We start from the raw sequence: 24,817 nt of genomic DNA, 5'->3' as shown, positions 1-24,817 counted from the left end.
CAGCAATGTTGTACAAACGATATTTGTGTAATACACAGATCTGGTCTGGCATTTATAACATACAGTAACACAGAGAGTTGGGCTGTTTACATCATTTACAGCCGTACTGTGGAATCAACTGTGTAGAGAACTATAGAGTGAGACTGAGCTCATGGCATTTGTATAATTCACGTATTGGTTCTTAGCATATGATCTTTACGTAACAGGAACACCCACAGAGTGACAGCTTTTATAAAGGTACACAATATTACTCCGTACAAGAAAGTCAAGATTGTTTAATATCAGTTCCAGTACACAAGTCTAAAGGAAAATGAAATACAGTATATTGAGGTTATTGGGCCATCGGTTAATCAGGGCAGCCGTTTATTTGGGACAACTCTTAAAGAACAAAAACAAACTGAGAAAATGGCTGTGACTTTCTTTGTTTATAGGCTGCTTAATTGGGGCAGGAGACTCTTGCCGAACATACTCTAACCAGTGTGAGTCACGTACGTGGTGTGTGGCCATTAGACACCGTGCTTAGAGTGTACAGTTTTTAAATTGCATCCGTTGCGTGTGTTTGTGTTCAGAAAGCAGTGATTTTTGTCACTGATAGTTGGCGAGAAATAAGCAGTAAGGCAATTCAGAGCTGTTTTGCTCACTATGGTTTTCAGATTTGGAAATGTCATAAACGGCCAGAAGTGAAAATGAAACAATTTCACTACTTCAACAAGTTGTAAACTATGAAGAATTTGAAGGAAATGAGAATGACCTTGGATGTTACCTTTGGACCCCACCGGACACTCAGCTCTCACCTGTACTCCATGTAGTTGTCTTGCATGCAACCGCATCCACACCCTGACGTACCGCTTCGACAGGCGGGCTAAACTGGGTGAGGGTAGCTGGCAGGTCATATACTCCGGGAAGATAGGGACATGCCTGTCCTAGCATAGGAAGTCAGCTCCAGCAGACTGGGCGGATGAGATCTAGGGTGAGATCCAACAGCCAGGAAGGCTGTTAGATATGGCCCTTGTGGCTAAAGGGATCAGGGGGTATGGAAAGAAAGCAGGTACAGGGTTCTGAGTTGAATGATCAGCCATGATCATACTGAATGGCGGTGCAGGCTCGAAGGGCCGAATTGCCTACTCCTGCACCTATTTTCTATGTTTTCAATGTTATGTTAAGGCAGTTCTACAATGATACGTGGAGAGCGAAGGGTATGACGAGGCACAGAAGCCGTGGTCACCCACTGCAACCAGGCAATTCCCCGGTTGTAATGTCCACTTATTCTGTTGGACTTGGACTTAACGAGGTTGAGAAAGTGGAACTGCCCCAGTGTCTTTTCCAGATAAAACTCCCACACAGGTTTCCATTGTCCGATACAACAGACAACTACCCATAGCATTGGTAGTGTTTCATTTGCTCTGTAGTTCATTTAAGTACCTAATTTGTTACTCAGTTAAACTGTAGCTTGTCTTTTTTATACCTTTTTAACTACTTCCATGAAACTGGCTGAATAGGGCAGCCACTTAATTAAACTAAAATGTACTGATCCCGATATGCCTCAATGTAACCGGGATCTACTGTAATTGTTACTCCAGATCTGATGCAACACAAAAAGAAACAATAAGATAAAGAACGTAATAAATATAAATGAATACGATAGCTTATAAAGAAAGATTGATTGTATGTACTTAAAGTGACGCTAGACACAGGAGTGTCTCCATAAAGTGGCTGACAGGAAATGGTAACATAGTGGTGTTGGGGAACGTGGAGGTGCTGATCAGCCTTTCTGCTTGGGGAAACTAATTTTCCAGATCTGGTGATCTTAGTGTGGATGCCACGTGGCCTCCTTCCTGATGGGAGTGGCACAAACAGTCCATGAGCAGAGTGGCTGGATTCTTCATGATGTTACTGGTCCTTTTCGGGTACCTTTCACGATCTATGTCCTTGACGGTATGTAGGCCGATGCCGGTGATGTGTTGGGCAGTTTTGGCTACCCGTTGTAGAGTCTTCCTGTCCGCTGCAGTGCAGTTTCCATGCCGTTCAGCCATGCAGCATGTTCGGGTGCTCTCTATTGCACATCTGTAGAGTGATAGGAGTATAGATGTGCATCGCCCAGCTCGCTTCTGCCTCCTCAGAAAGCAGAGGCCTTGGTGAGCTTTCCTGATTGTATGGAATGTGTTCTGACACCATGAGAAGTTGCCCTCTATACAACATATAATATTACCTAAAGTGAGAATGATCTTGTGTCCTTGACATACTACAGAGTAATACCCACAGCACAGAACTAAGCATTAACCCTTTGTAATATATATAATTTATTTTACCCACTGCATGGAAATAAATATACATCTTATATATAATGCCTAACATGTGGGACTGAATGTGCATCTTGTGAATATGATGTACGGTAAAGCCCAGAGAATGGGACTGAGCATACACCCTGCATAGAGTATTATACAGAGTGCAGCAAAGAGAATATCCTGTACGTAATATACCATGGATTCAGTGAGTTGGACTCAATGCATTTCCTGTGTTTAATAGGCAGTGTAAGTTCCAGCATATTACTTTTATATAATTCACAGTAATAGCCAGAGAGTAGGGCCCTAAATTATTCTTGTTTAATATGCACAGTTAGATTAAATTATTGGGTGTGAATGCATTATTATAAATGTACACAATGACCTAGGGAGAGGAAGAGAGTGTATAATCTCCAGTGTTATCAGCTGGGATTGTGCTCCCTTGATACAAAGAGTGGACATGGACTGGACACCCTGAATATAATCTTTAATTCAAACTGGAATACAATTGTTACCATTAATTTTATATGCTTAGATTAGATTAATATTCTTATAGAATTAAGTGTCTTTGCAAATGGCTGTTAGTTTCATCTTGTTTCATTGCAAGACCCTTTTTATTGGGATCATGCTGTATTGTATAGGTCAGTGGGAGGAAGTTAAATGCTGTTTGTCACTTTTTGTGAGGTTGGAAAAGTGAATAGTCTATATCCCAGGTATGTCTAGTAAGAATGAGTGAAATACTTGTTTTTAGGTTGTGGGACATAGAGATGGATTCAATATTCAATATGTACAGTGGGCTCAGGACTGTGATTGTTGATTAAAGTAACCAGGACTTAGCCAGTTTATGATTGGTAATCCTCAATAGACTGTCCTGCCTGTTCATTGTCTCTGACTCTTACCTGTGATGCAAATCTGCTGGTATACTGCAAACCTCATTTGGGGTTTCTAAGTTTTTAATGAGTAAATAGCTTGTAAGGAATGGAAGCAGAGTGATGTGTTTGGAAGTCAGAGTACACTTAGTGTACCAACACCAGCAGGAGATTGTGGAATAGTAACATGATCCTGGATGGGTCCAAGAGAAAGGAACAGCCCGAGGCTTGGATGATTTAAGCACCAGGCCAGATTGAAAAGGTCAGGGTGTCAGGCGCTGCTACACAAGGTTTACTAATGGGCTCCTGAATCGGCTGCAGTGTTGACTGGCTTCATGGCTGTGTACTCACTTACTCACTCCCCTGAACTTCAGTTGCTTGCTTGCTTTTGTTGTTTGCATGGTTTTTTCCCTGCACATTGGGCGTTTGATGGTCTTTTAGATGGGTTCTATTGGGTTTCTTTGTTTTGTGGCTGCCTGTAAGGAGGTGAATCTCAAGGTTGTATACAGTATACATGCTTTGATAGTCAATGTACTTTGACTTTGATAAAGGGTTTTATTTGGAAGCAGCAATACCTTCCACATTGAAAGAGCTTGAATCTACCATCTTGCTTATTCCAAGAGACTGCTGGGCTGTGGAACGAATTGTTCTGTCTGTGATTGTTTACATATGGTCATTGTGAATGCATATCCAACTTCCTTGCTTATCCACGAACCATGAAGTACAAACCATTTCTGAGGATTTTTTTTCCTCTGGTGACATGCCTCATCTATTCCATATTTGAACTATTTGTGGACTCCTGACTACCTTTGTATGGGGATCTAATAAATTGCTATGAATGTGAATGAGCAGGCTGATGCAGATGAGGCTCCAGGCTACAGTTACTGAGAGGTTGCTGCCCAGCTGCAGTGAAAGAAATCAAGAAGCCTGAGGCTTTGTGCTTGCAGTATTCCTTGTGGCTTTCAGTGGAAGTTGGAAATTCAGCTAGCTGGGTTGCTTGATTTGCTGCAAATACTGGCAGAGCTGATTCTCAGTACTGGCCAATGACCTTCTATATTCCATTCAACAGAGGCATAATAAAGGCCTAACAGTGAAGTGCTCAGAATGCTTGATAAATTCATTTCTCTCAATGTTTTTTTTAGGTTAGGATGGCTTCTTAATTGGCTGCCAACTTGGTGTCCCACATCTATATCTCTTCTCAAGGATGCAGAGAATAAGATGTTACAGGGTAAGGAACAATTGTTAAACATCCCTGCCTATTTGGTAGTCTTAATTTTTTTATGCAGTCTGCACTTAAAGCAGAAAAGATTAAGAACATAAAAGTAGTAAGTTCTACTGCATTTATCTGGTGTGCTAGTTATACCTTCAGACAGAGTCAGCATTACAGATTGATGATATTTAGAACTAAAAATCTATTTAGAAAGCAAACGTGCTTTACGTTGCAGAGAAGTGGGAGAGCTGGAGAAAATAATACCTCTGATAGGGTAGAGATGAAGGGAAATTGGGAAGAATTAATCAAATATTTACATTTGCAAACAAAAGAGACCTTAGCCTCCGTAACATCTGTCACAGCAACTGTTTGGTCAGCTCCAAGGAATTGTAGCTGGGAATCTGGTCTCCTCAACCCAACTCTCTCTTGGTTTCCACTCTCTATCACAGGCTTTCTCATTGTTCACTATTGTGTACATTTGCATGGAGTGCTCCTGAGAAAATAGCATCTGTCATCAAAGACTCCCACTATCCAGGCCATGCCCTCTTCTCACAACTATCATCCAGCAGGAGGAATTTTAGAAGCCTTGGATACCACACCACCAGGTTCAGGAACAGTTATTACCCAACAGCCATCAGGCTCTTAAACCAGCGTGGATAACCACTATTCTGAACTGATTCAATGACCTACAGATTTCACTTTCTACTCTTTACAACTCATGTTCTCTGTATTACTTTTATTCTCAGTTTGCCTTTTTTGAACATTGTTGTTTGTCAGTCTTTGTTTATGTAAAGTTTTTTCTTAAAATTCTGTTGTATTTCTTCCTGCAAATGCCTGCAAGAAAATGAATCTCGAGGTAACATACTGTATATGTACTGTTTACTTTTAATGCTGACTCACCAAACCCTCTGTGTTGCTACTTCAGGCACATTTCATTTCTAGCTTGAAATGTTGACTCTTTTTCTCTCTCCGCAGAAACTGCCTGACCTGGCAGTATTTTTCAGTTTGTAATTTCAAATTTCTAGCATCTGCAGAATTATTGGTGGAGATATAGGAATGCATGATTATCTGAAGTTTGCTTAAGTTATTTTAAGAATTTCATACTGAACATAAAGACATGATATTGTTTGAAAAAGTAATCCACTGAAAACACACATTTCAAAGTGATCTACAATGTCTCTGTTATATACCACCTAAACATCAAAAACTTTGACCATTTGTTTAGAAAGATAAGGGGGAAGGACAAGGACAAAGACAAACATTAAATTTGAACTGGTTTAAAAGAAAGTAGCCTCATTGTACCACAGATCTAGACTACTGTGATGTTTGGAATATCATGGATATTTTGAATTAATACACATAAAAATGTCCAGAATTTTCCTTCAGTAACTTGTTTAGTTCATCTTTTTGTCCTCTCACTGAATTTTAAATTAGCCTTGAGAGTTTCAGAAGAATCAAGTTGTAGGTTCCTTTTTATATCTCCCAAAGGCATACAGAGAAATTTTCTTACATTAAGGAATTCAATATCTCCCACACAAATTGAGATCAGAGGCATTGACACAGCACTAAGGAACTGTACTTCTAGGGAACTAAACCAAGATGACCGCACACTGGTTGCAATGACTAAAACCTATCCACCACTACTAATTGAGTTTAGTATGCAGAAGGACATTGGGTCTAATAGGTTTTTAATGGACTAAATTAGATCAAATTGAATATCTGAATCCAAGTTGTACTGCTCACCGTGTCAAATGTTAATTCAAAAAGTGCTGAGATAAGCAAATCAGGTTGATTTAAATTTTTTTTATTTCGCAGGTGTCAGAAATAATTTTACGAAAGATTTTGTTTCGTTACCAAATGGCAACAAGATTTGGACATTAGTTTTCGGTCAAGATATTCATAACAAAACTCCACTTATTCTGATTCATGGATTTGGAGGGGGTGTTGGACTATGGACCTTAAACTTTGATGCCCTCAGCCTTCAGCGCACTGTATATGCTTTTGACCTTGTAGGATTTGGTCAAAGTAGTAGGCCATGTTTCAGCAGTGATTCTGAAGTGGCAGAAACTCAGTTTGTGGAGTCTATAGAGGAATGGAGGGCAACGTTGGGAATGGAGAAAATGATTTTATTGGGACACAACTTTGGAGGATATTTGGCTGCAGCGTATACAATTAAGTATCCGCAAAGGTAGGTAGCAAATATTTTGGAAAATAACAGCTTGGAAGCATTAGTAGAAAGAGCCAGAGTTGAAGGATTCAGTAAATAGTTAACATAAGCAGTAAGCTAATAGTTAATCACTATTAGTTCAAAAGTTGAAATAATAATCCTTTTTTCATTGATACATTCTGTTATTGATTGTAACTGACAAGATACTTCTGCCAGAAGTGCGATTTAAGGTTCCACTTTATTCTCAGTTAAGTAGCCATGGGTTTCTTCTCATTCCTGCTTAGTGGGCTGCTGGTTCCCTTATATTTCTAATCATTACACCCTGGCCTCACCTCGTTTCCTGTTACTGTTTCACTGGCCTTACCTCATTCCCACTCACTGAGTGTGGGCTTCTCATTCTCAATCACTGTCACTGACATCTCCTCATTCCTAGTTACTGCACCACTGGCCTCTACATTTCTGGTTATTGGGCTACAACTCTCTCTTCAGTCCCAGTGAACACATTCAGGTCTCCCTTCTTTCCTAGTCATTTGTCGTCAGATTACTTTCATTTTCAGCTCATGGTTACAGGTTATCTGCATTGTCAGTGAGAAGACTGCAGATTTATGCAGAATCTTGCCCAGTATTGACCACAGTAAACTTTCATTTGCATTCAAATGGAAGTTTTTCTATTCTGTAGTGAATTACACAATTCAGAAAATGATTACCAATTTTCCCTGTTAAAAATGCACATCTAAAATGTTTATCAGATGTTTGGACTACATCGTTCTGGGAGTTGGTTTAGAATTTTCATCTGAGCATTAATTGCTGGGGATAGTTATGTGATTTTTAAATTCACAACGTTATTTACAATTCCTTTCACAGCCTCACCTCTCATATCTGCAATCTTCACCAGTGCTGTAACTTCCTTATTTCTGTACACCTCCAGTTCTGGCCTCTTCAGCAAGCCCTATTTTAATTGCTTGAACATTACCAGCCATGCCTTCTGCTGAATATGCCCTAAAGTCTAGAATTCCTTCCTTAACCCTTTATTTTTTTCTCTCTTCCTTCAAGGTATCCCTTAAAACTTAGCTTTTGTCATTTCTTAATATCACCATACGTGATTCTTAACAGAATAGTATAGCTGTTTGGTCCGAGATGTTGTGTTGAATTTATTAAGCTAGTAATTAAAAGCCTACTGAGCTATTCACTTTTGCTTCACAATGGACTGCATATTCACGTGCCTCTTAAGAGCATCATAAATGCCTCAATTGTATTTGTTTCCACTGTCAACCCTGGCTGTGCATTCCGGGCACCCATCACTCTTTTTAAAAAAGCCTGCCCTACTCATCTCCTTTGAACTTATCCCCACCCATCTTAAATGCCTTCTAGTATTAGAGATTTCGATTCTGGGGTAAAGATACTGACCATCTACTCTGTCTATGCCCCTTCTAAACTTCTATCAGATCTCCCCTCAGCTTCTGCAGCTCCAGAGAAATCACCTAACTTTGTCAAACCTCTTCTTATACGTAGAGGTTGGATAAACTTGGGTTGTGTTCTCTGGAGTAATGGAGAGTGAGGTGGAACCTAATGAAAGTTTATAAGGGAGCATAGATGAGTAGAATCAGGAGTAGACTTTGTATCCCTACACGCCTGCTTCATCAGTAACTATGACCATACTTGATCCTATGCCATAAACCTTCTTGTCTGTCCAGCTGTGGTTCCTTGTGTCCAAATGTCTATCGGTTTCATTCTTTATAATACGCTACATCTGACAGTGAACCCTCACCATTTATAGAGTTTGTTATTGGAGGAAATTGCTTCTTGGCACCTAACTTGCCAATACCTTTCAAAATATTGTATAACTTACTGAAATCATCAGCCATTTTACCCAACCTGTCCTCAACCCCCTTATCCCAGGAATCAGTTCAGTGTTTGTGGTTTTATTGTTGCAATGTATACCTACAAGTTGCTTTACATTGTATGTTGGGTGGTATTGCGATCGTATTCTTCTGGAACTCTACCTAAAGTTGTCACTTGTGCTGTTAGCAAAGGACCTGAGTTCTAGTACCCACTGACAAACTCTTTTTGCCTGAGGAAGACATCAGTGAACTGTGAAGTTAGAAAAATACATTCAAAATAAAAATGATTAGCTTTCAGATTTTTGCTAAGATTTTTGGCATTCAACTATTTTGAATGCAGGTTTGTTTTCGTATCACAAAGTAATGTAAGGCAGGAGGAAATTCTTGATGCTTATGATTGGTGTTAAAGTTGGAGTTTGTCATTTAATTAGACCAGGGCACACTAAATGACCTGCCTACATGTTAAAAGATCTGCTTATTTCTTGCAGAAGTGGTCTAGGCAGGCATGTTTTTAGGTGCAGCATGAGAAAGAAGAGGGGAAAATATCTGGTATAACTATAATCGATAACTATTAGGCAAATAATGAATTATTTACTGGCACATTAACAAAATCCTGCAGTTTAGCTAGGGAGGGAGAAAAAACAGAAAGTTGTAAATAACTTGAGGATGAGAGGTTTGGGAGAAGGGTAAAATAAAATAATTGCATCTTTGAGTTTCATAATATGAGGGGCAGTTAAAGTTACAAATATTATTTTCTGCCTATCAAAATTGCATCTTGAGAAATACTACTTTTCGCTTTCCTTAATTGTAACAACAACATTTTTAATTCCTGGCTTTCTTCTCCACTCATTGGTATGCTGTCCCATTGTAACACCAACATTCTAACACACAGACAATTGCATTATCCAGCTCCTACTCCCCTTCATGTATCTTGAACCTGTTAACTATTCCATTTGTTTGCTATCCAGTTGTGGGTGAGTCACCATCATGCAGCTGAATATTGGGAATGAGTGTTGCCACCTTTGATCCCAGTCATTAACTCTGCTCCCTTATCTTTGACTCCTTTATTGACGTATCTGAATCAAGCTTTCAGTCTTACATCTTATCAATTCAGGGACAAAATCAAGAAACATATCTTCCATACAATGAATGGTAGAACTTTAGAAACTATCATAAAATGTTACTGTTTGTGGTACCGGACAAAGTCCAGTCCTGAAAAAAAAACTAGTACTTGAAATGCAACAAATTGGTATTATCCAAAGGTTGCTGAGTGCTATCATAGTTATGCTGCAGGCAGTTGTAAAAGTACTAAACAGTGAACAGTAATAATACCTCAATAACTGGTACATCAAGCTATAGCACAGATGATACTTAAGTTTGTGCACCCTTGCTAACGTATGTACTGAAACACACAAGGATGGGCTTTACATTAAACAAAGTTCAGAAGTTCAAAGTAAATTTATTATGAAAGTACACGTATGTCGCCATTTACAACCCTGAGATTCATTTTCTTGTGGGCAATCACAGTAAATACAAGAAACACAATATAATCAATGAAACACCACACCCAACAGGGCGGACAACAACCAACGTGCAAAGCAAACAGCAAACTGCAAGTAAGGAAGGAGAGAAAAAAAGAAAGAATAATAATAATAATAAATACATACACAATAAAAATCAAGAACCTGAGATGAGGAGTCCTTGAAGGTGAGTCTGTAGGTGGTAGGAACAGTTCAGTGGTGTTATGAAACATTTATAAAATAAATAACCCATACTAATCTGCAAGGGTGTGCCCCACGCACACCCAAGGGTATGTTGGTTGTTAATGCAAACATATTTCACTGTATGTTTTGATGTACATGTGATAAATAATCTTGAATCTTGCACCTCTGATGATGAGGTTAAAAGTGATGAGACCTGAAAAATGTGGATCACTTTTCACACCTTGGGAGCCACTTCTCAGCCAAGCCAGCTGCTCTTGTGTTTGTGAAATTCATTACTGCCTCAACTGTTTAAGCACATTCTTTGGTTATCTGAAGAAAAGTATTTTCAAAGAAAAAGATCTCTAAAAAGTCACTAAAGCTGCAGTCTGGTGAGAAGCAGTGATCACTGCACTCTAGTACATTTTGGAGGTGGACTACCAGTGGAGAAATACCAGTTGTCCTGTCTCTGCAGAATCCTTCAGATCCACAATTGGGAATAGAAAGTTTTTCTTAACATCCTTTCCCAGGTCAATATCTTCAGTACTGGTGTCCTTTATTTCATTTAGCAGCCACTGTCCCATCTTAGCTCTGATGGTGAGTCATATCCTTTGCCTGCCTGACACCAAAACAGACATAGTATCCTGAAAGACACATAGACAGGAGAAGTAATTCATTGATGTTCTTAAAATAGTGTAATGTCCTCACAGACATATGGCCCTGGAAAACTAAAAAGGAGAAGGAAAGGTCATGGGTATCTTGAATTATTTTGGCAGGAGCATGCAAATTCACAGTGAAAACAGTAGAAGAGGTCATAACCTCCCTTGCAAGCTTCCAAGCATCAGTACCAGATTCTGTGTACCCCACGTCAGCTTCATCAGCTACCTCAGTACCCAAAAATTGGAGGGGAAGTACGTTATCCTTAACTCCAGGGAAGTTACTGATTAAGCATAGAAGACATTACTTCAGCAGTTTACATCATTTGACTTCCTTTCTCAGTGACCATTGCAAGTTTTTTTTTAAACCACAGTTACCTTCAGTGAAATCAACATGTGAGTTAAACCAGTAGTAGACCATAAGACATGGGAACAGAATTACACCATCAAGTCTGATCTGCCATTCTATCATGGCTTACTTATTATCCCTGTCAACCCCATTGTCCTGCCTTTTTCCCTGACCGTAACCTTTAACACCCTTACAAATCAAGAATCTATCAACCTCTGCTTTAAATGTACCCAATGACTTGGGTATTTGGTAGTGATATATAACAATTAATACATTTAACTTGTATGTTGCTTTCAGGGTGAAGCACCTCATTCTTGTTGAGCCATGGGGATTTCCAGAGCGACTAAACCACAGTGAGCAGGAACAACCAATGCCATTGTGGATAAAAGCCCTGGGTGCAATTATGAGTCCTTTCAATCCACTAGCTGGCCTTAGATTGGCTGGGCCCTTGGGTAAGAAGACTAACTGTTAAATCAAAAGAATAGTACAATAACAAATCCGCTATTGGTCAAAATAGTGCCATTGGTTACTGTTTTAAAAATGTAATTTATGTATAATTAAGTATAATTTAACTTATTTTTGTCAAATTGCGTTTATTGTCATATGCATGAGTATACAATTGACTAAAAACTGTCAAGAAATGTAGAGGAGGCTTGACCCAAAAGCAGAGCAGCAGAGACAATTCAGCAGAGAACAATAATTTTAATAGTAGACTACCAAAATAGCAAGCCTCAAAGGGCCTCAAAACAAGAGAATAGATACTAAACACAACAGGCAACAAGTTAAACTTCAGGCAGAGAGAGTGAAAGCTAGGAGCAACTGTTTGAGGCCTACTGATTTGATAAGTGAACAAGTACTGTGGATAAGAACTGGGGTTAAATAGGCTGCAGGTGATGAGTTTAGAACAAGTGGCAAATGAATCTGACAGGCTGGATAGAGAATGGGAGGTGTCTGCATGTACAGGCTGGAGATGTCAGCAAGGGCAGGCCTGCTAGGACACCCCTCCCCCACGGCTCAGCCTAACAGCCCAGGATGATCTGCATGGGTCTGGTGGAACTCATCGATGAGCGATGGATCCAAGATATAACTGGACAGCCCCCAAGACCTCGCTTCTGGGTCCTACACTCCCCAGTTGACCAGGTACTGCACACTCCATCCATGGTGGTGTGAATTCATCAGCCAGTGAACTTGTACACTGGACCACTTCCACTATCCTAGGTTCCAGAGGTGCAGGTTCAGATGGATAGAGTGGTCCACAGACAACGGGCCTGAGGCAGGACACGTAGAAGTTAGGTGTGATCCTGAGGACGGTGGCAGCTGGATATGGTAAGGTCTTGGCCTGAAACGTTGACTATACTCTTTTCCATAGATGCTGCCTGGCCTGCTGAGTTTCTCCAGCATTTTGTGTGTATAGCTTGCATTTCCAGCGTCTGCAGATTTTCTCTTGTTTGGAGATGATAAGTGAGTGGACTGATGCAATGTTTGGTCTTGAAGGGATCAATGTACCAGGGCGAGATCTTGTGGGAGTTGGTGCACAGGGGAAGATCTTGGGTAGACAGCCAGATACTGTCCTCAGGCCGGAGTAGTCTAGCTGGGCACTGACTATGGTTAGCCTAGTGGCAATAGGCGCAGTTGGCGGCTAGGATGACCCTCCATGCAGACTTCCATGTATTCCGGCAGCCGCGAACCAGGGCTCTGGTGTACTGGACCTCCACGGTGGGGTCCTCTGCAGAGAACAACGGGGGTTGGAAGGTGTGAAAAGGTGACTTACCCATGGCAGAGGAGGTGTGTAGATTGTGGGACATTTTGGCCCAGAGCAGACGCTTCTTCCACGTGGAAGGGTTAGGGGCAGCAAAGCATCATACAAACTTCTCCACTTACTGATTGGTTTCATCTGACTGTCCGGAAATGATAGCCACAGAACAAATTCACTTTAGTGAGGAAGAGGGAGCAGAATGCTCACCAGAAGGGGGAGACCTGGTCCAACACAATGTCCCGAGGGAAGCTGTAGAGGCGAACTACATGTTGGAGACCAGATCTGCTGTCTCCATAGCTGATGGAAACTTGGGGAGGGCAATGAGGGCCTTGGAGAACCGGACCACCACTGTCAGATCAGCATGGCCCTATCAGAAGGTGGCAAATCTGTGATAGAATCCATGAAGGTAGGGAACCATGGTCATCGAGGCTCTGCTGATTGGACTGGGCACACTGAGGGCAGGTAGTGATGAATTGACACACACATGTGGTCATTGTAGGCCACCAGAATGAGTGTTGCAGAAAATCCAGGATGTTTCGTATGTCTGGAGAGGGATGAGCAGTGGGCCCACTGGAGTGCATCAGAATGCACAGCCGACGGATTGTATATATGGTTGTCAGGTGTGTCGGGTAGGACAAACTCATGCTGCAGGGCCTGGTGGATCTTATTCTCAAGGTCCGAGACAATTTAGATGAGGATTTGAGAGGTTGGAATAATGGGTTGATGGTAGGTCTCTGTTTTAGTTGGGTCAAACTGTCGTGACTTTATGTCCTTGGTACCGGGATGTTAGGAGATGGTGAAGCTGAATTGTTTGAAGAAGAGGACCCAGTAAGGCTGACAGGGGTTGAGTTGATGGGTTTATTGTATGGATTTGAGGTTCTGGTGGTCAGTCCAGATCAGGAAAGACTCGGTGTTTCCCATCAGCCAATGTCTCCATTCCTCCAAGGCCTATTTATTAGAGAGTAACTCCCTGTCTCCTACTCTATAATGGCACTATGTAAAATGGAGAATGGGAGCGGTGGGGAAGCGTCTCTTGAGCTACACAAAAATGTGGTCCTTGGCAGCAAACCAGGTTGTCCATCAGCTAGGAGATTAATTTGGCTGTAGTTTCTGATGAAATGACAATAGAAGTTGAAGATGCTCAAGAAGTGCTAAAGCTGAGGGCGTGTGGTTGGTGCAATTCGATGGTGCACTTTCTCTGTGTCCATGGTTATCCCTTGGGGGTGAAAGTATGCTACCCAGGAACGAGATGACTGGGGTGTGGAACTGGCATTTTTCTAACTTGCGGTGCAGTCAGATTTTGAGGAGACGCTGAAGGACTGAACAGTTGTGGTTTGGGGTTCTTGGAGAAAGATGAAGATGTTGTCGAAGTAACCAAACACCTACCTGTGTAGCGTCTCTTGGTGGAGCTTCTGAATGAAGGCTTGGAAAACATCTGGACTGTTGGAAAGTCCAAATGGCATCACTATGTATTTGTAGTGGCCAGTGGGTATTATGAACACTGTCATTCCCTGGCAGATCTGGATTGGGTTTTATGTAATCCATAAATCCAGTTTGGAGTGGACCCCATGGAGTGTTTCGAATGTGCTGTCCATCAAGGCAAGAGAGTCGTGGTTCTTAATGGTGATTTTAATGAGTCCATGGTAGTCAATGCAGAGACGAAGACACCCATTTTTTTTTTGACAAAGAAGAATTCTGCACCGGTTGGGACCTGGGATGGGTGAATGAAGCTGAGCTGTAGCTTTTCAGTGATATAGTCATTCATGGCTTGGGTCTCAGGAGGTTAGAGGGATAAGAGACAACCTCAGGAGGTGGTAGTACCTGGGAGGAGGTCGATTGCGCAGTTATGTGGTAAGTGGGGTTGCAGGGTGCTGGCTTCCCTTTTACTGATGGCAATAGTTAAGTCCTGTGGAAGTTTTGGTGAGGTCGAGGGTTTCCTCCATCTCCATATATTTATGGGATAAAGTCAACTGAAGTTGTAGGCGAGTGGTCCTGCAAAAGGTTCCCCAACTCAGCGGTGAACCAGATGTCCGGGTGAAGTGGGGAGCCAGGAGTAACCCAGAATGAGAGGAGTGTTGGGTGAGCCGATCAGGAGGAATTGGTCTCCATTGCTCATATGCACAGACCGTGTGTGCGCTCTGACCATCCCAGACCCCAAGGGACAGTTGTCAGTGGCCATGATGCAGAAGAGGTGAGAGACAGGTTCGGTAGGGAGTCCAGCCTGCACACACAGAATCTGATCCAGAAAGTTGTCTACTGTGCTGGAATCCACCAGAGTCTCTTGTGCGTGTAGAGCTGACAGAGTGTGGGGGAGGACAGAGAGAGTGAGACAGGCTGTTGTGCTGGAATGAGGGGCCAAGGAGAGCTTTCTAGATTGGAGGCCCCTCGTCTCTACTTGGAGGTGCTGTTTTCCCAAATGCAGCGGGTATTTTGATACATCGGCTGCTCCATGGTAGGCAGACATGTTGTTTCTCCACCAATGCTCACATTCTTGGAGGTTTAAGGAAGCTCTTCCTAACTGCCTGTGTTTTGGAGATGTTGGTGATGATCTGGAGGGTAAGACGCTTGTCATCCAGAGAGCCAGAGTGATGAGGTCAGTGGGCATTTCCCGGGTAGATGGCTTGTCTTTCAAACATTCTGAGAGATTGTGATGGTAATGGGCCAGCAGTGCTTCTGCATTCCAGCTGCACTCTGCTGCAAGGGTCCTGTAATCAAGCACAGAGCGTGAGCCTTGGCCTCGGCAAAGTATCCAATCTGCTGACTGCCTTTCTCTTCCCGTACGGTCAAAAACCCGGTGCATCTCTGTGGTGAAATCCTCATTTTTGTTGCATATGGTAGCTTTATTGCTCTAGTTAGTAGTGGTCCAGGGCAAAGCTTGCCCAGTCAAGAGAGAGATGAGGAAGGCAATCTTGGCCCATCTGAAGCTTGAAGTGTAAGATGCACTGAGACAGGAAGTTGCAGCAACAGGTTGGGAGTCTGTCAGAGTGTTTGGACATGGGAATCTGGGGTTCGGGGGAGGAGGTTGCTCTGCCGCAGAGTTGCTGCATTGAGGTGGAGTGTTGGAGAAAAGTAGACTGGATTGTGTGCTCACGTTGGCAGACAGCTTCTTTCAAGTGAGCATACTATACTGGGTCAATTGTTTGTTCACTCACCCTATCAGGAAAGGTGACCCAAAAGATGATTCAGTAATGAACAATACCTTTAATAATAGACTGCCAAAAGATCATGTCAAAAGGGGCCTCAAAACAAGAGAACAGAAACTGAAGACATTGAGCAACAAATTAAACTTCAGGCAGGGAGAGTGAAAGCTAGGAGCAGCTGGCTGGTTTGATGGATGAACAGGGACTGTGGATGAGAACGGGTTAAATAGGCTGCACGTGAGTCTGGAATGAATGAATGACAGGTGAATCCTATATGCTGGACACTGAATGGGAGGTGCCTGCATGTGCAAGCCAGGAGGTGTCAGTGGGAGCAGAGCTGACAAAAACCACTCTGAGCCATCCTAAGGACATGAAAGGTGCTGTACAAATGTACACCTATAATTTTAGATACTGTAAAATCTTAGTAAATGCAAAATTAGACATTAACAAATAAGTTAATTTCATGTGGCAATATATAGAAACTTGATTGTTGGAATGCAACATTTTTCAGTGATAAGATTATTTTTACCGTAGGTCCATTTCTAGTTCAGCGATTAAGGCCTGACTTCAAACAAAAGTTCGCTTCTGTATGTGAAGGTGAAAATACTGTCACAGAGTACATTTATCACTGTAACGCACAGACTCCTAGGTAAGCACTGAAATCAACTTTTCATTGTGACTGAGTATATTATTAATCTTCAGCTTTGATGGGGGTTGCTCACTTCGCATAAGTCTTAACTGTAAATGATAGCAATTGCACTTCTGATAAAAGTGATTAGTCATTTCAGTAAATAAGGCATTTAGTTCTGATTCTTCCCAGATTAGAGAGTATGGATTATGATCAGAGATTAAGGGAGCTAGGGCTTTACTCTTTGAAGAGAAGGAGGATGAGAGGAGACATGATAGAGGTGTACAAGATATTAAGAGGAATAGACAGCGTGGACAGCCAGCGCCTCTTCCCCAGGGCACCACTGCTCAGTACAAGAGGACATGGCTTTAAGGTAAGGGGAGGGAAGTTCAAGGGGGATGTTAGAGGAAGGTTTCTCACTCAGAGAGTGGATGGTGCGTGGAATGCACTACCTGAGTCAATGGTGGTGGCAGAAACACTAGTGAAGTTTAAGAGACTACTAGATAGGTATATGGAGGAATTTAAGGTGGGGGTTTATATGGGAGGCAGGATTTGAAGGTCGGCACAACATTGTGGGCCGAAGGGCCTGTAATGTGCTGTACTCTTCTATGTTCTATTTGTGTCTAAAGTGATAAAATGTCACGAATTTCTCATCTATAATCAGGAAATACCTATATCAGCCTGAGAATAGTTTAGGATTAAGAACGTATCTTTGATCATTGTCGCTCCTCTTACCTATTTTCACACTAAATAGACATTCCATTGATCACTGTTTTTATAATGATCAGGAAGATCAGATTGCTGAAAATTCATAAAATATGTGATTTAACGATCCATTTAAATAATCTAACATCAACTATAACATTCTATTTGTTTTCTCCATCTGCAACCAAATTTATTTATGGCTGATATGTCGTTTACCTCAGTGATCTTGTCATTTGTTAACTTATTTCAAAATTTGCTATTGTTTTAATTAGAATACCCAAGTAACCAATATATGTCACATCTCTCCGGATTTCAACCCATGGAAATAGTATTGGGTAACTACACCTAAAACAGCACTTTATTTGAGCTGAACAATTCCCAGTTTGAAAACTTCAAATGGGGCAATTATGTTGAATTTAGACACAAGAATAAGCTACTTTTGCCAACCAATTTATAAAATACTTAGCCCAAAATACAGAAGTGTGTTAAACTACTATTCTTATTTAAAATGTCCTAGTTTATTTTTGTGTTTTAAAATGGTTAATAGATCTTCACACTTTTACCTGTGAACCAAAATGTCATGAAATCTTTGAAATGAGTCTACAACTTGTATGATCATTGTTATGCTCATACAAGATCCTTTTTTTAATGGAAAATACATACTTGTTTTCCTCCAAAACAAATAACTAAAATATAATCATGTTGGGAAAACTTTGAATCTTGACAGAAGCTCAAATAAGCCTAAAAATCATAAATATTTTTAATATGTGGTTTAGTAACTAGCTTACTGTGTTTTTCTTAATTTAAATAATATTAAAAAGGAAAAGGCAGGACATTTTCAGGAGTTATATTGACTCATATATCCTTAATCAAATATAGAAAATATACAAGAAATGAGTCAGATCATGTGTCATGCTTTCAACGACATCTGGAGGTCTCAGACACTTCCTGGTCAGTGATACACTTTATGAAGTGCAGTGATGAAGTGTTACAAAATTAGCAACCAATATTAATAGTCATGAAAAGCACACTTGCATCATAATGTCTTAAAGAAATCCCAAAAATATGCTTATAGTTTGGTGAAGCTCCATTCATGATTTTCAGATGGAATTCAAAAATTCTTAAAATTGTTGGTATTATAACTGAATAGAATTATAGGTGGTTCTTGATTGTACTAGGTAATAGAAGAAAGAATTCCCATAGTGCAGAACCAGGGATAATGCAAAGGACAGCATAAAAGACATCAAAGAAGTTGCATAATACTTTATTATCAAGGAATTCTTTAAATAACAAGATAGACAAAGGAGAGTTAGTAGATGTTGTTTACTTGAATTTCCCATGATATTACAGAAAGATACTAGCATGAATAGAATATTGGCTGACTAGCAGGAGGCAAAGAGTGGGAATAAAGAGGGCCTTCTCTGGTTGGCTGCTGGTGACCAGTGGTGTTCTGCAAGGGTTCAAATCAAATCAAATTAATTATCATTCAAACCATATATAGATATAGCTGAACCAGACCGCATTCCACTTGGTCCAAGGTGCAAATAAAATTCAAAATAGCAAGCAAGTATTCAAAAATAGTGAGTAACATAATTCAAAATATTGAACAAAGAAGCATATTCACTTAAAAGAACGTATATAGTCCCAAGACCCTGAGTGACAATATCCAGCAATCAATAGTACAGTCTCCCGGCAGTGTACAGATGCATGCAATCCAGCCTGAGGTTTGAGGCTTAGTTCTCCCTACATTTGAGGCTACACAACTCCCATGTCGACTGTCCCTCCACAAGATAAGGGTAATAGGCCTGCGACAACTTACATTATCACTGTCGAACAGGGTCTTTCGATCGCAAGTGAAATGCCCGAGACAACCTCCCACAGTTATACTGCACCAACTTTGACGCTTCTGAGTAGTTGGCAGCAGCAACATCGTCTGCAGCCAGGTCAGCTTCTCCGAACCCAAACCGGCTCCTCCAATATCCCAACAGGTTTCTTCGACACCTTGGCACCTCGGCTGGCTCCAAAAACAAATTTTATGAAGCCCCCTTTTACTAAGCATCACTGGAAACATGGCTGGTTAGCCCCTCGCTAACAAGCCAATGGACTCAGCGGTGAGAAAGCCACCTTTCTCGATCTCCGTATGTCTAGAGTCGATATGACTTGGGTCCCACCAGACCGGGAGAGCCAGGATGTTTCAAACACCCGCACCCCAATCTGAGTGAATACTGTGTAAATGCTGCCCACTTGCAATTACCCGTTGGCAAGAAGTAACAGATTGTACACTGCATACAATTATAAAGCAAGTATATTTACAAATTTCAGCTTTATCAAACAGTTACTAGTGAAAAGAAAAGAAAAAGATAAAAAAGGCCCATTACAGTTAACCCAGTCCAAATGTGCACACAAGTTGGAGCTCATCTTGAAGTTGTCTTTAATTTGTGTGCTGGACCCAGTATCTGTGTGAAAGTACACAACTCCTTCTGAAAGATGCTCGAAATTCATCACAAACGAACAGGTCCCCCATGGGAGTATTGGTCCTTCCTTCTTGAAGCTATTCATTTCCACAAAGCACTTTGTGCAACAGGGACGGCATCCTCAACCATCATCCCTTCAGTCTTTTCGCAGCTCTCACCAAAAAGCCCTTGACCCACACCAGTGTCCGTCACAGAAACCTCTCTGCCCAATGTTGTCTAGAACCTTCTCCCAATTCCACCATCCTGATTGGCTGACACAACATTCCTAAGTTGAACAACATAGCCCCTTTAGCTCAAACCCAAACATGCTAAAATTAGAACAGACTGCTCTTACAGAACAGCTAAAATCAAATACCTACAGTATAGCAGTAAATATCTTAACCAGGGAGTTACATTTACATAGGAAAAAGCACATTCAGTTGGCCCCCGAGAGGCTGCTGGGTTTGCACACACTGTCACCTTACCAGAAGGATGGTGGGACTGCATCTTTTCACATATTTTTATCAGTGATTTGGATGACTTTGTGGCCAACTGCTGCTTCCTCAACAGAATGAGCAAAAACGTAGTTGATGGTATATTGTGTAGGACGTGTATGGTCATGAACTTTGGTAGAAGGAATAAAGGCATAGACTATTTTCTAAATGGGGATCAATTCAGAAATGAGAGGTGCAAAGGAATTTGGAAGTCCTTGTGCAGGATTCCTTAAAGGTTAATTTGCAGTCAGTGAGTCTGTGGTAAAGAAAGCAAATAGAATATTGGTATTCACCTTTGAAAGGACTAGAATGAATATAAAAGCAAAAATGTAATGCCGGCTTCATAGAGCAAAAAATGATCCTAGGAATCAGGAGCATTTGATGGCTGTGGGCCTGTACTCACTGGAATTTAACAGAATGAGAAGAGAATTTCATTGAAACCTATTGAATACTGAAAGGCCTCAATAGAGTGAACATAGAGAGGGTGTTTCCTGTAGTGGGTAAGTCTAGGACCAGACAGCACACTCTCAATAGAAAGACATATCTTTAGAAAAGAAATAAGCAGGAATTTCTTTAGTCAGAAGGTGGTGAATCTGTGGAATTCATTGCCACAGATGGTTGTGGAGGGAGAGTCATTAGATATATTTAAAGTGGTGGTAGATAGGTTCTTGATTAGTAAGAGTGTAAAAGATTGCAGGAAAAAGGCAGGAGAATGGGTTTGAGAGGGATAGTAAATCAACCATGATGGAATGGTGGAGCAGACTCAATGGGCCAAATGGCCTAATTGAGTCCCTATTCTTGGTACTGTGACTCTATTTTTTAAACTGAAAGTAATTCCATAGCTAAGTACTGTAATTTATCATGGTCCAGCCGTGAAAGTAACAAGACTTTCCCTAACAACACACACAAACTGCTGGTGGAACGCAGCAGGCCAGGCAGCATCTATAGGGAGAAGCACTGTCAACGTTTCGGGCTGAGAACTGAAAGGAAAGATAGTAAGAGATTTGAAAGTTTCCTTACTTTCAAATCTCTTACTATCTTTCCTTTCAGTTAGCTCTGACAAAGGGTCTCGGCCCGAAACGTCGACAGCGCTTCTCCCTATAGATGCTGTCTGGCCTGCTGCGTTCCACCAGCATTTTGTGTGTGTTGCTTGAATTTCCAGCATCTGCAGATTTTCTCGTGTTAGACTTTCCCTAAGCTCCATTTGGAATATGGGAGCCCTCCTCAGGCTCCAGTGGGGATAGGGGCAACCCATTTCAAGGTATTAGCAACGACAGCATCCTGCTGGAATGATTGTATTCAAAACTGATGATGATATGTATGAATGTGGGGGAGGCTGGTGTTTTGGACAACACGGTTATAGAGCAGGCCCCATGACCCAGTCTGTCTGAAGCAACCATGGAGCCCACCCAGCTATTCCCAATTTCCTGTGTTTTAGCCCATATCCCTCTAGGCCCTGTCCTTCCATGTGCCCATCCATGTTTTTTAAATGGTGCTATTGTACTTGCTTTAACCACTTCTGCTTGCAATTTATTCCATGTATTCACCACCCTGTTAAATTATTTCCCCACTCGCCCTAAATCCCTGCCCTTGGTTTTGGACTCTCCTACCCTGAGAAAAAGACTGTTACCTTGCATGTTAACTATGCTTATACTGTTAAACGCTTCTGTAAGGTTGCCCCTTATTCTCTGATATTCAAAGGAATAAAGACCTAACCTGACCATTGTCTCCCTGTCAGTCACACCCTCTAGTTCTGGTAAAGTCCTGGTTGATACACAGATTGGGTTAACTGCTACAGAATAGCCTGGGGCTATATTTACTTCGATCTCAGGTAAAAAGAAGGCTTAAAGTAAAAAATTGTAGAATTGAATTCCAGAGACAAGAAACTCATTAACTTTGATTTGCTTTCTTCAGCTATTTGATGATTGAAATTTTATGGCTTTCGCTGCATTAATTTGTTTTACCTCAGAAGATGGGTAAATCTTTACAGTTTAAAATCTTATTCACATCGCTGGGCAGTTACGTGCTGACAACAATAAAGTGTTGTCAACTTTGCAGCTTTCTCCAGCTGAATCGTATTAAAAGAAGGAATGGAAATAAAATTGTAGAAATACCTTAAAACCTTTTCCTCCCCTGTGTTTCTAGTGGTGAAACGGCTTTCAAGAATATGACCGTTCCTTTTGGTTGGGCTAAACAGCCTATGCTTTTGAGGATTAATCAGATTCAAGAGGACATCTCCATTACAGTGATTCATGGAGCGCGTTCCTGCATAGATAGTATCTCCAGGAAACAGATAAAGGCACTAAGACCAAAATCCTCAGTGAATGTAGTAGTAAGTAAACGAGACCATCCATTTTTAATCAGGTTCTTGATATAAAGCCTACCAGAAATTGGACAATAAATGGGAACTGCGGAAACTTGGGTTGTTGGGCACTGTATCAAGGATGAGTCTTGTAAAATTGTCATGAAGAAACAATCTCGTACATAATGTATGTATAATCAGTATACAACTTGCCTGTTTTAGTGCAGAGATAGACCTGTTCACCTATTTCCACCCTTAACATTACATTCACATAGACATACTTCATTCACATACTTCATTTTCTCTGCTTATTCATTTTTGCATACAAGCAGTAAGTATTTGAATTTTTAAAGATTTTTTAAAGTTTCACTCTTGCTGATTCCTGACTTTGATGGGCAAACCTATTGGCTGATGTGCAATTTGCTAGATGCTTCATGATTTTTTGCGACCTCACTTCATCACTTTCTAACTCTCTGCACCATCTACTCTTATTGAGTGTGAAGAAGCCAAGAATTTACAATATAATTACTTCAATAAAATAAGGTGCTTTGTCCAGTCTGAGTGATCAGTCTTCTGAAGTGATGATTCTTCCTGGTGTTTTTAACTTTCATTCATTTGGGTAGGCGCAAGTTCAAAGGGTTAAATCAGCCTTCAGAGTTCAGTTAATTGTCTCTCGCTTCCTTTTTCTGTCTTAATGTTATTAGAAAAGGAGCAGCTCATTACAGTCTTATCACCATGGATGTTAGTTTTCGTTACATATAATCTTCCTTGGGAATATTCTTATGGTTATCTCATTGCTTCCTCAAGCCACGCTGTCAGGGGAGCTGACCTTGGTTATCTGAGTGTTTTAGTTCAACTGTTAGAGCCATATGCCAATTCTAAAGTACATTGTTTAGAGACTTTTGTAGTAATTTCTTAGTAATTGTGCTTTAACTCTCCAAAGTGTTACTAAATACACAAATTTCAGGGACACATCATTGAGATATATTATTGATATTTAATATATAATTAATAAAATAAACTATCAGTATCTTCAATATGCTATTAATGTATGATTGATAACTGATAATGTATACAAGATCAATATTCTGAGAAAATCTGTATCTAAGCTGAAGTATTTGTATTTGAGGTACTGTTATATGTTGATTCTTTCTTATTGTAGTTCCTTTCAGCTTTTGTATTTCAGATGACTCCTGGGTATCCTAAATTGGCATATTTTTGACATTTCTTCCTTTGCTCTTAATAAATACAATTGTAGCCTCTAAAGTGACCAAGTGTCACATCAGACCTTGTTTTAGAGGAATACAAAGCTGATCTTTCAAATTATGGCAGCATTTAATGGAATAGCTGAAGGGAAACTATTTTATTTGTGGGGGGAAAAACACTTTTAAAGTTTATCAATGTAAGATGGTCACAAAGATATACAGCTGGTGAAAATGTGAAACTAGCTACCTAAGGAAGTAAATGAAATGATTACGATAGATATATTTAAGCAGTGACTGGACAAGTATATGTGAAAGAGAAGAATGGAGGGTTTTTCTCTTAACTCTAGATAAGAAAAAATGGGACAAGGGTTGAACCACGGATGGACTGGTTTAAACCACAAGCTGGTTTTTATCTCAATATACTCTCAGAGTAACTTCTTCTAAATTACTTCTTAAGTACATTACAACTTCAAGAACTAAACTAATATACTTTAAATCACTTTAAGGTCATCCAACCCTACAGATTTACCTAACATATGGTGAATTACATTCCAGTGTAATGCAGAATTCAAACAATGCTATACTGGAGTCTTAGGGATGACACAGTTAGTCGAAATCCCATCTATACTCTGAAGTTATCATAAAACATCACATGGCACTTTTTGAAGAATAGGAATACTCCCTGAAGTCCCAATTTTAAATGAAGCTTTTTTGATGCTTTATCTGTATTGTCTGATACATGATATTATCAATATCCCAATCTCTCGAAAAGAAAAATAATAAACATTTACAAAGCTTTGGAACCTTGAAATTTACTTGTGAATTCTAAGAAATAAACATCAAATAATCTAAGGCAAGAATCTCTCTATATCTCTCCTTATTATATCAAATTTTTAAAAAATGCTTTATACATATATTTCTAATGTAAAGTTATATTAAATAAAATCTTAAATTGTTCTACATCAAAAAAAAGGTTATGGAAGCACTGAGCAGGTCAGAGAATATTGATAGAGGAACAGATTTAACATTTCAGTACTGAGACCTTTCATCAAGACTGGGA

General features: G+C 40.5%; 1 protein-coding gene across 2 annotated transcripts in view; it reads left to right on the top strand.

Annotated features, from left to right (window-relative positions):
* abhd5a (abhydrolase domain containing 5, lysophosphatidic acid acyltransferase a) overlaps nucleotides 1-24,817 on the top strand; it is a 39,785-nt gene that overhangs the window by 541 nt on the left and 14,427 nt on the right. For both annotated transcript variants that reach the window (XM_073050120.1, XM_073050111.1), the window contains exons 2-6: nucleotides 4,294-4,379; nucleotides 6,177-6,549; nucleotides 11,372-11,526; nucleotides 16,505-16,619; nucleotides 22,396-22,582. In XM_073050120.1, the coding sequence (XP_072906221.1) occupies nucleotides 4,370-4,379; nucleotides 6,177-6,549; nucleotides 11,372-11,526; nucleotides 16,505-16,619; nucleotides 22,396-22,582 (840 nt within the window). In that variant the 5' untranslated portion in view covers nucleotides 4,294-4,369. The remainder of the gene's footprint in view (nucleotides 1-4,293; nucleotides 4,380-6,176; nucleotides 6,550-11,371; nucleotides 11,527-16,504; nucleotides 16,620-22,395; nucleotides 22,583-24,817) is intronic.

The sequence above is a fragment of the Hemitrygon akajei genome, chromosome 1, assembly GCF_048418815.1.
Source record: "Hemitrygon akajei chromosome 1, sHemAka1.3, whole genome shotgun sequence".
Taxonomy (NCBI): Eukaryota; Metazoa; Chordata; class Chondrichthyes; order Myliobatiformes; family Dasyatidae; genus Hemitrygon; species Hemitrygon akajei.
Note: the sequence above shows the minus strand (reverse complement) of the source record. Positions and strands in the feature narration are given on the sequence as shown.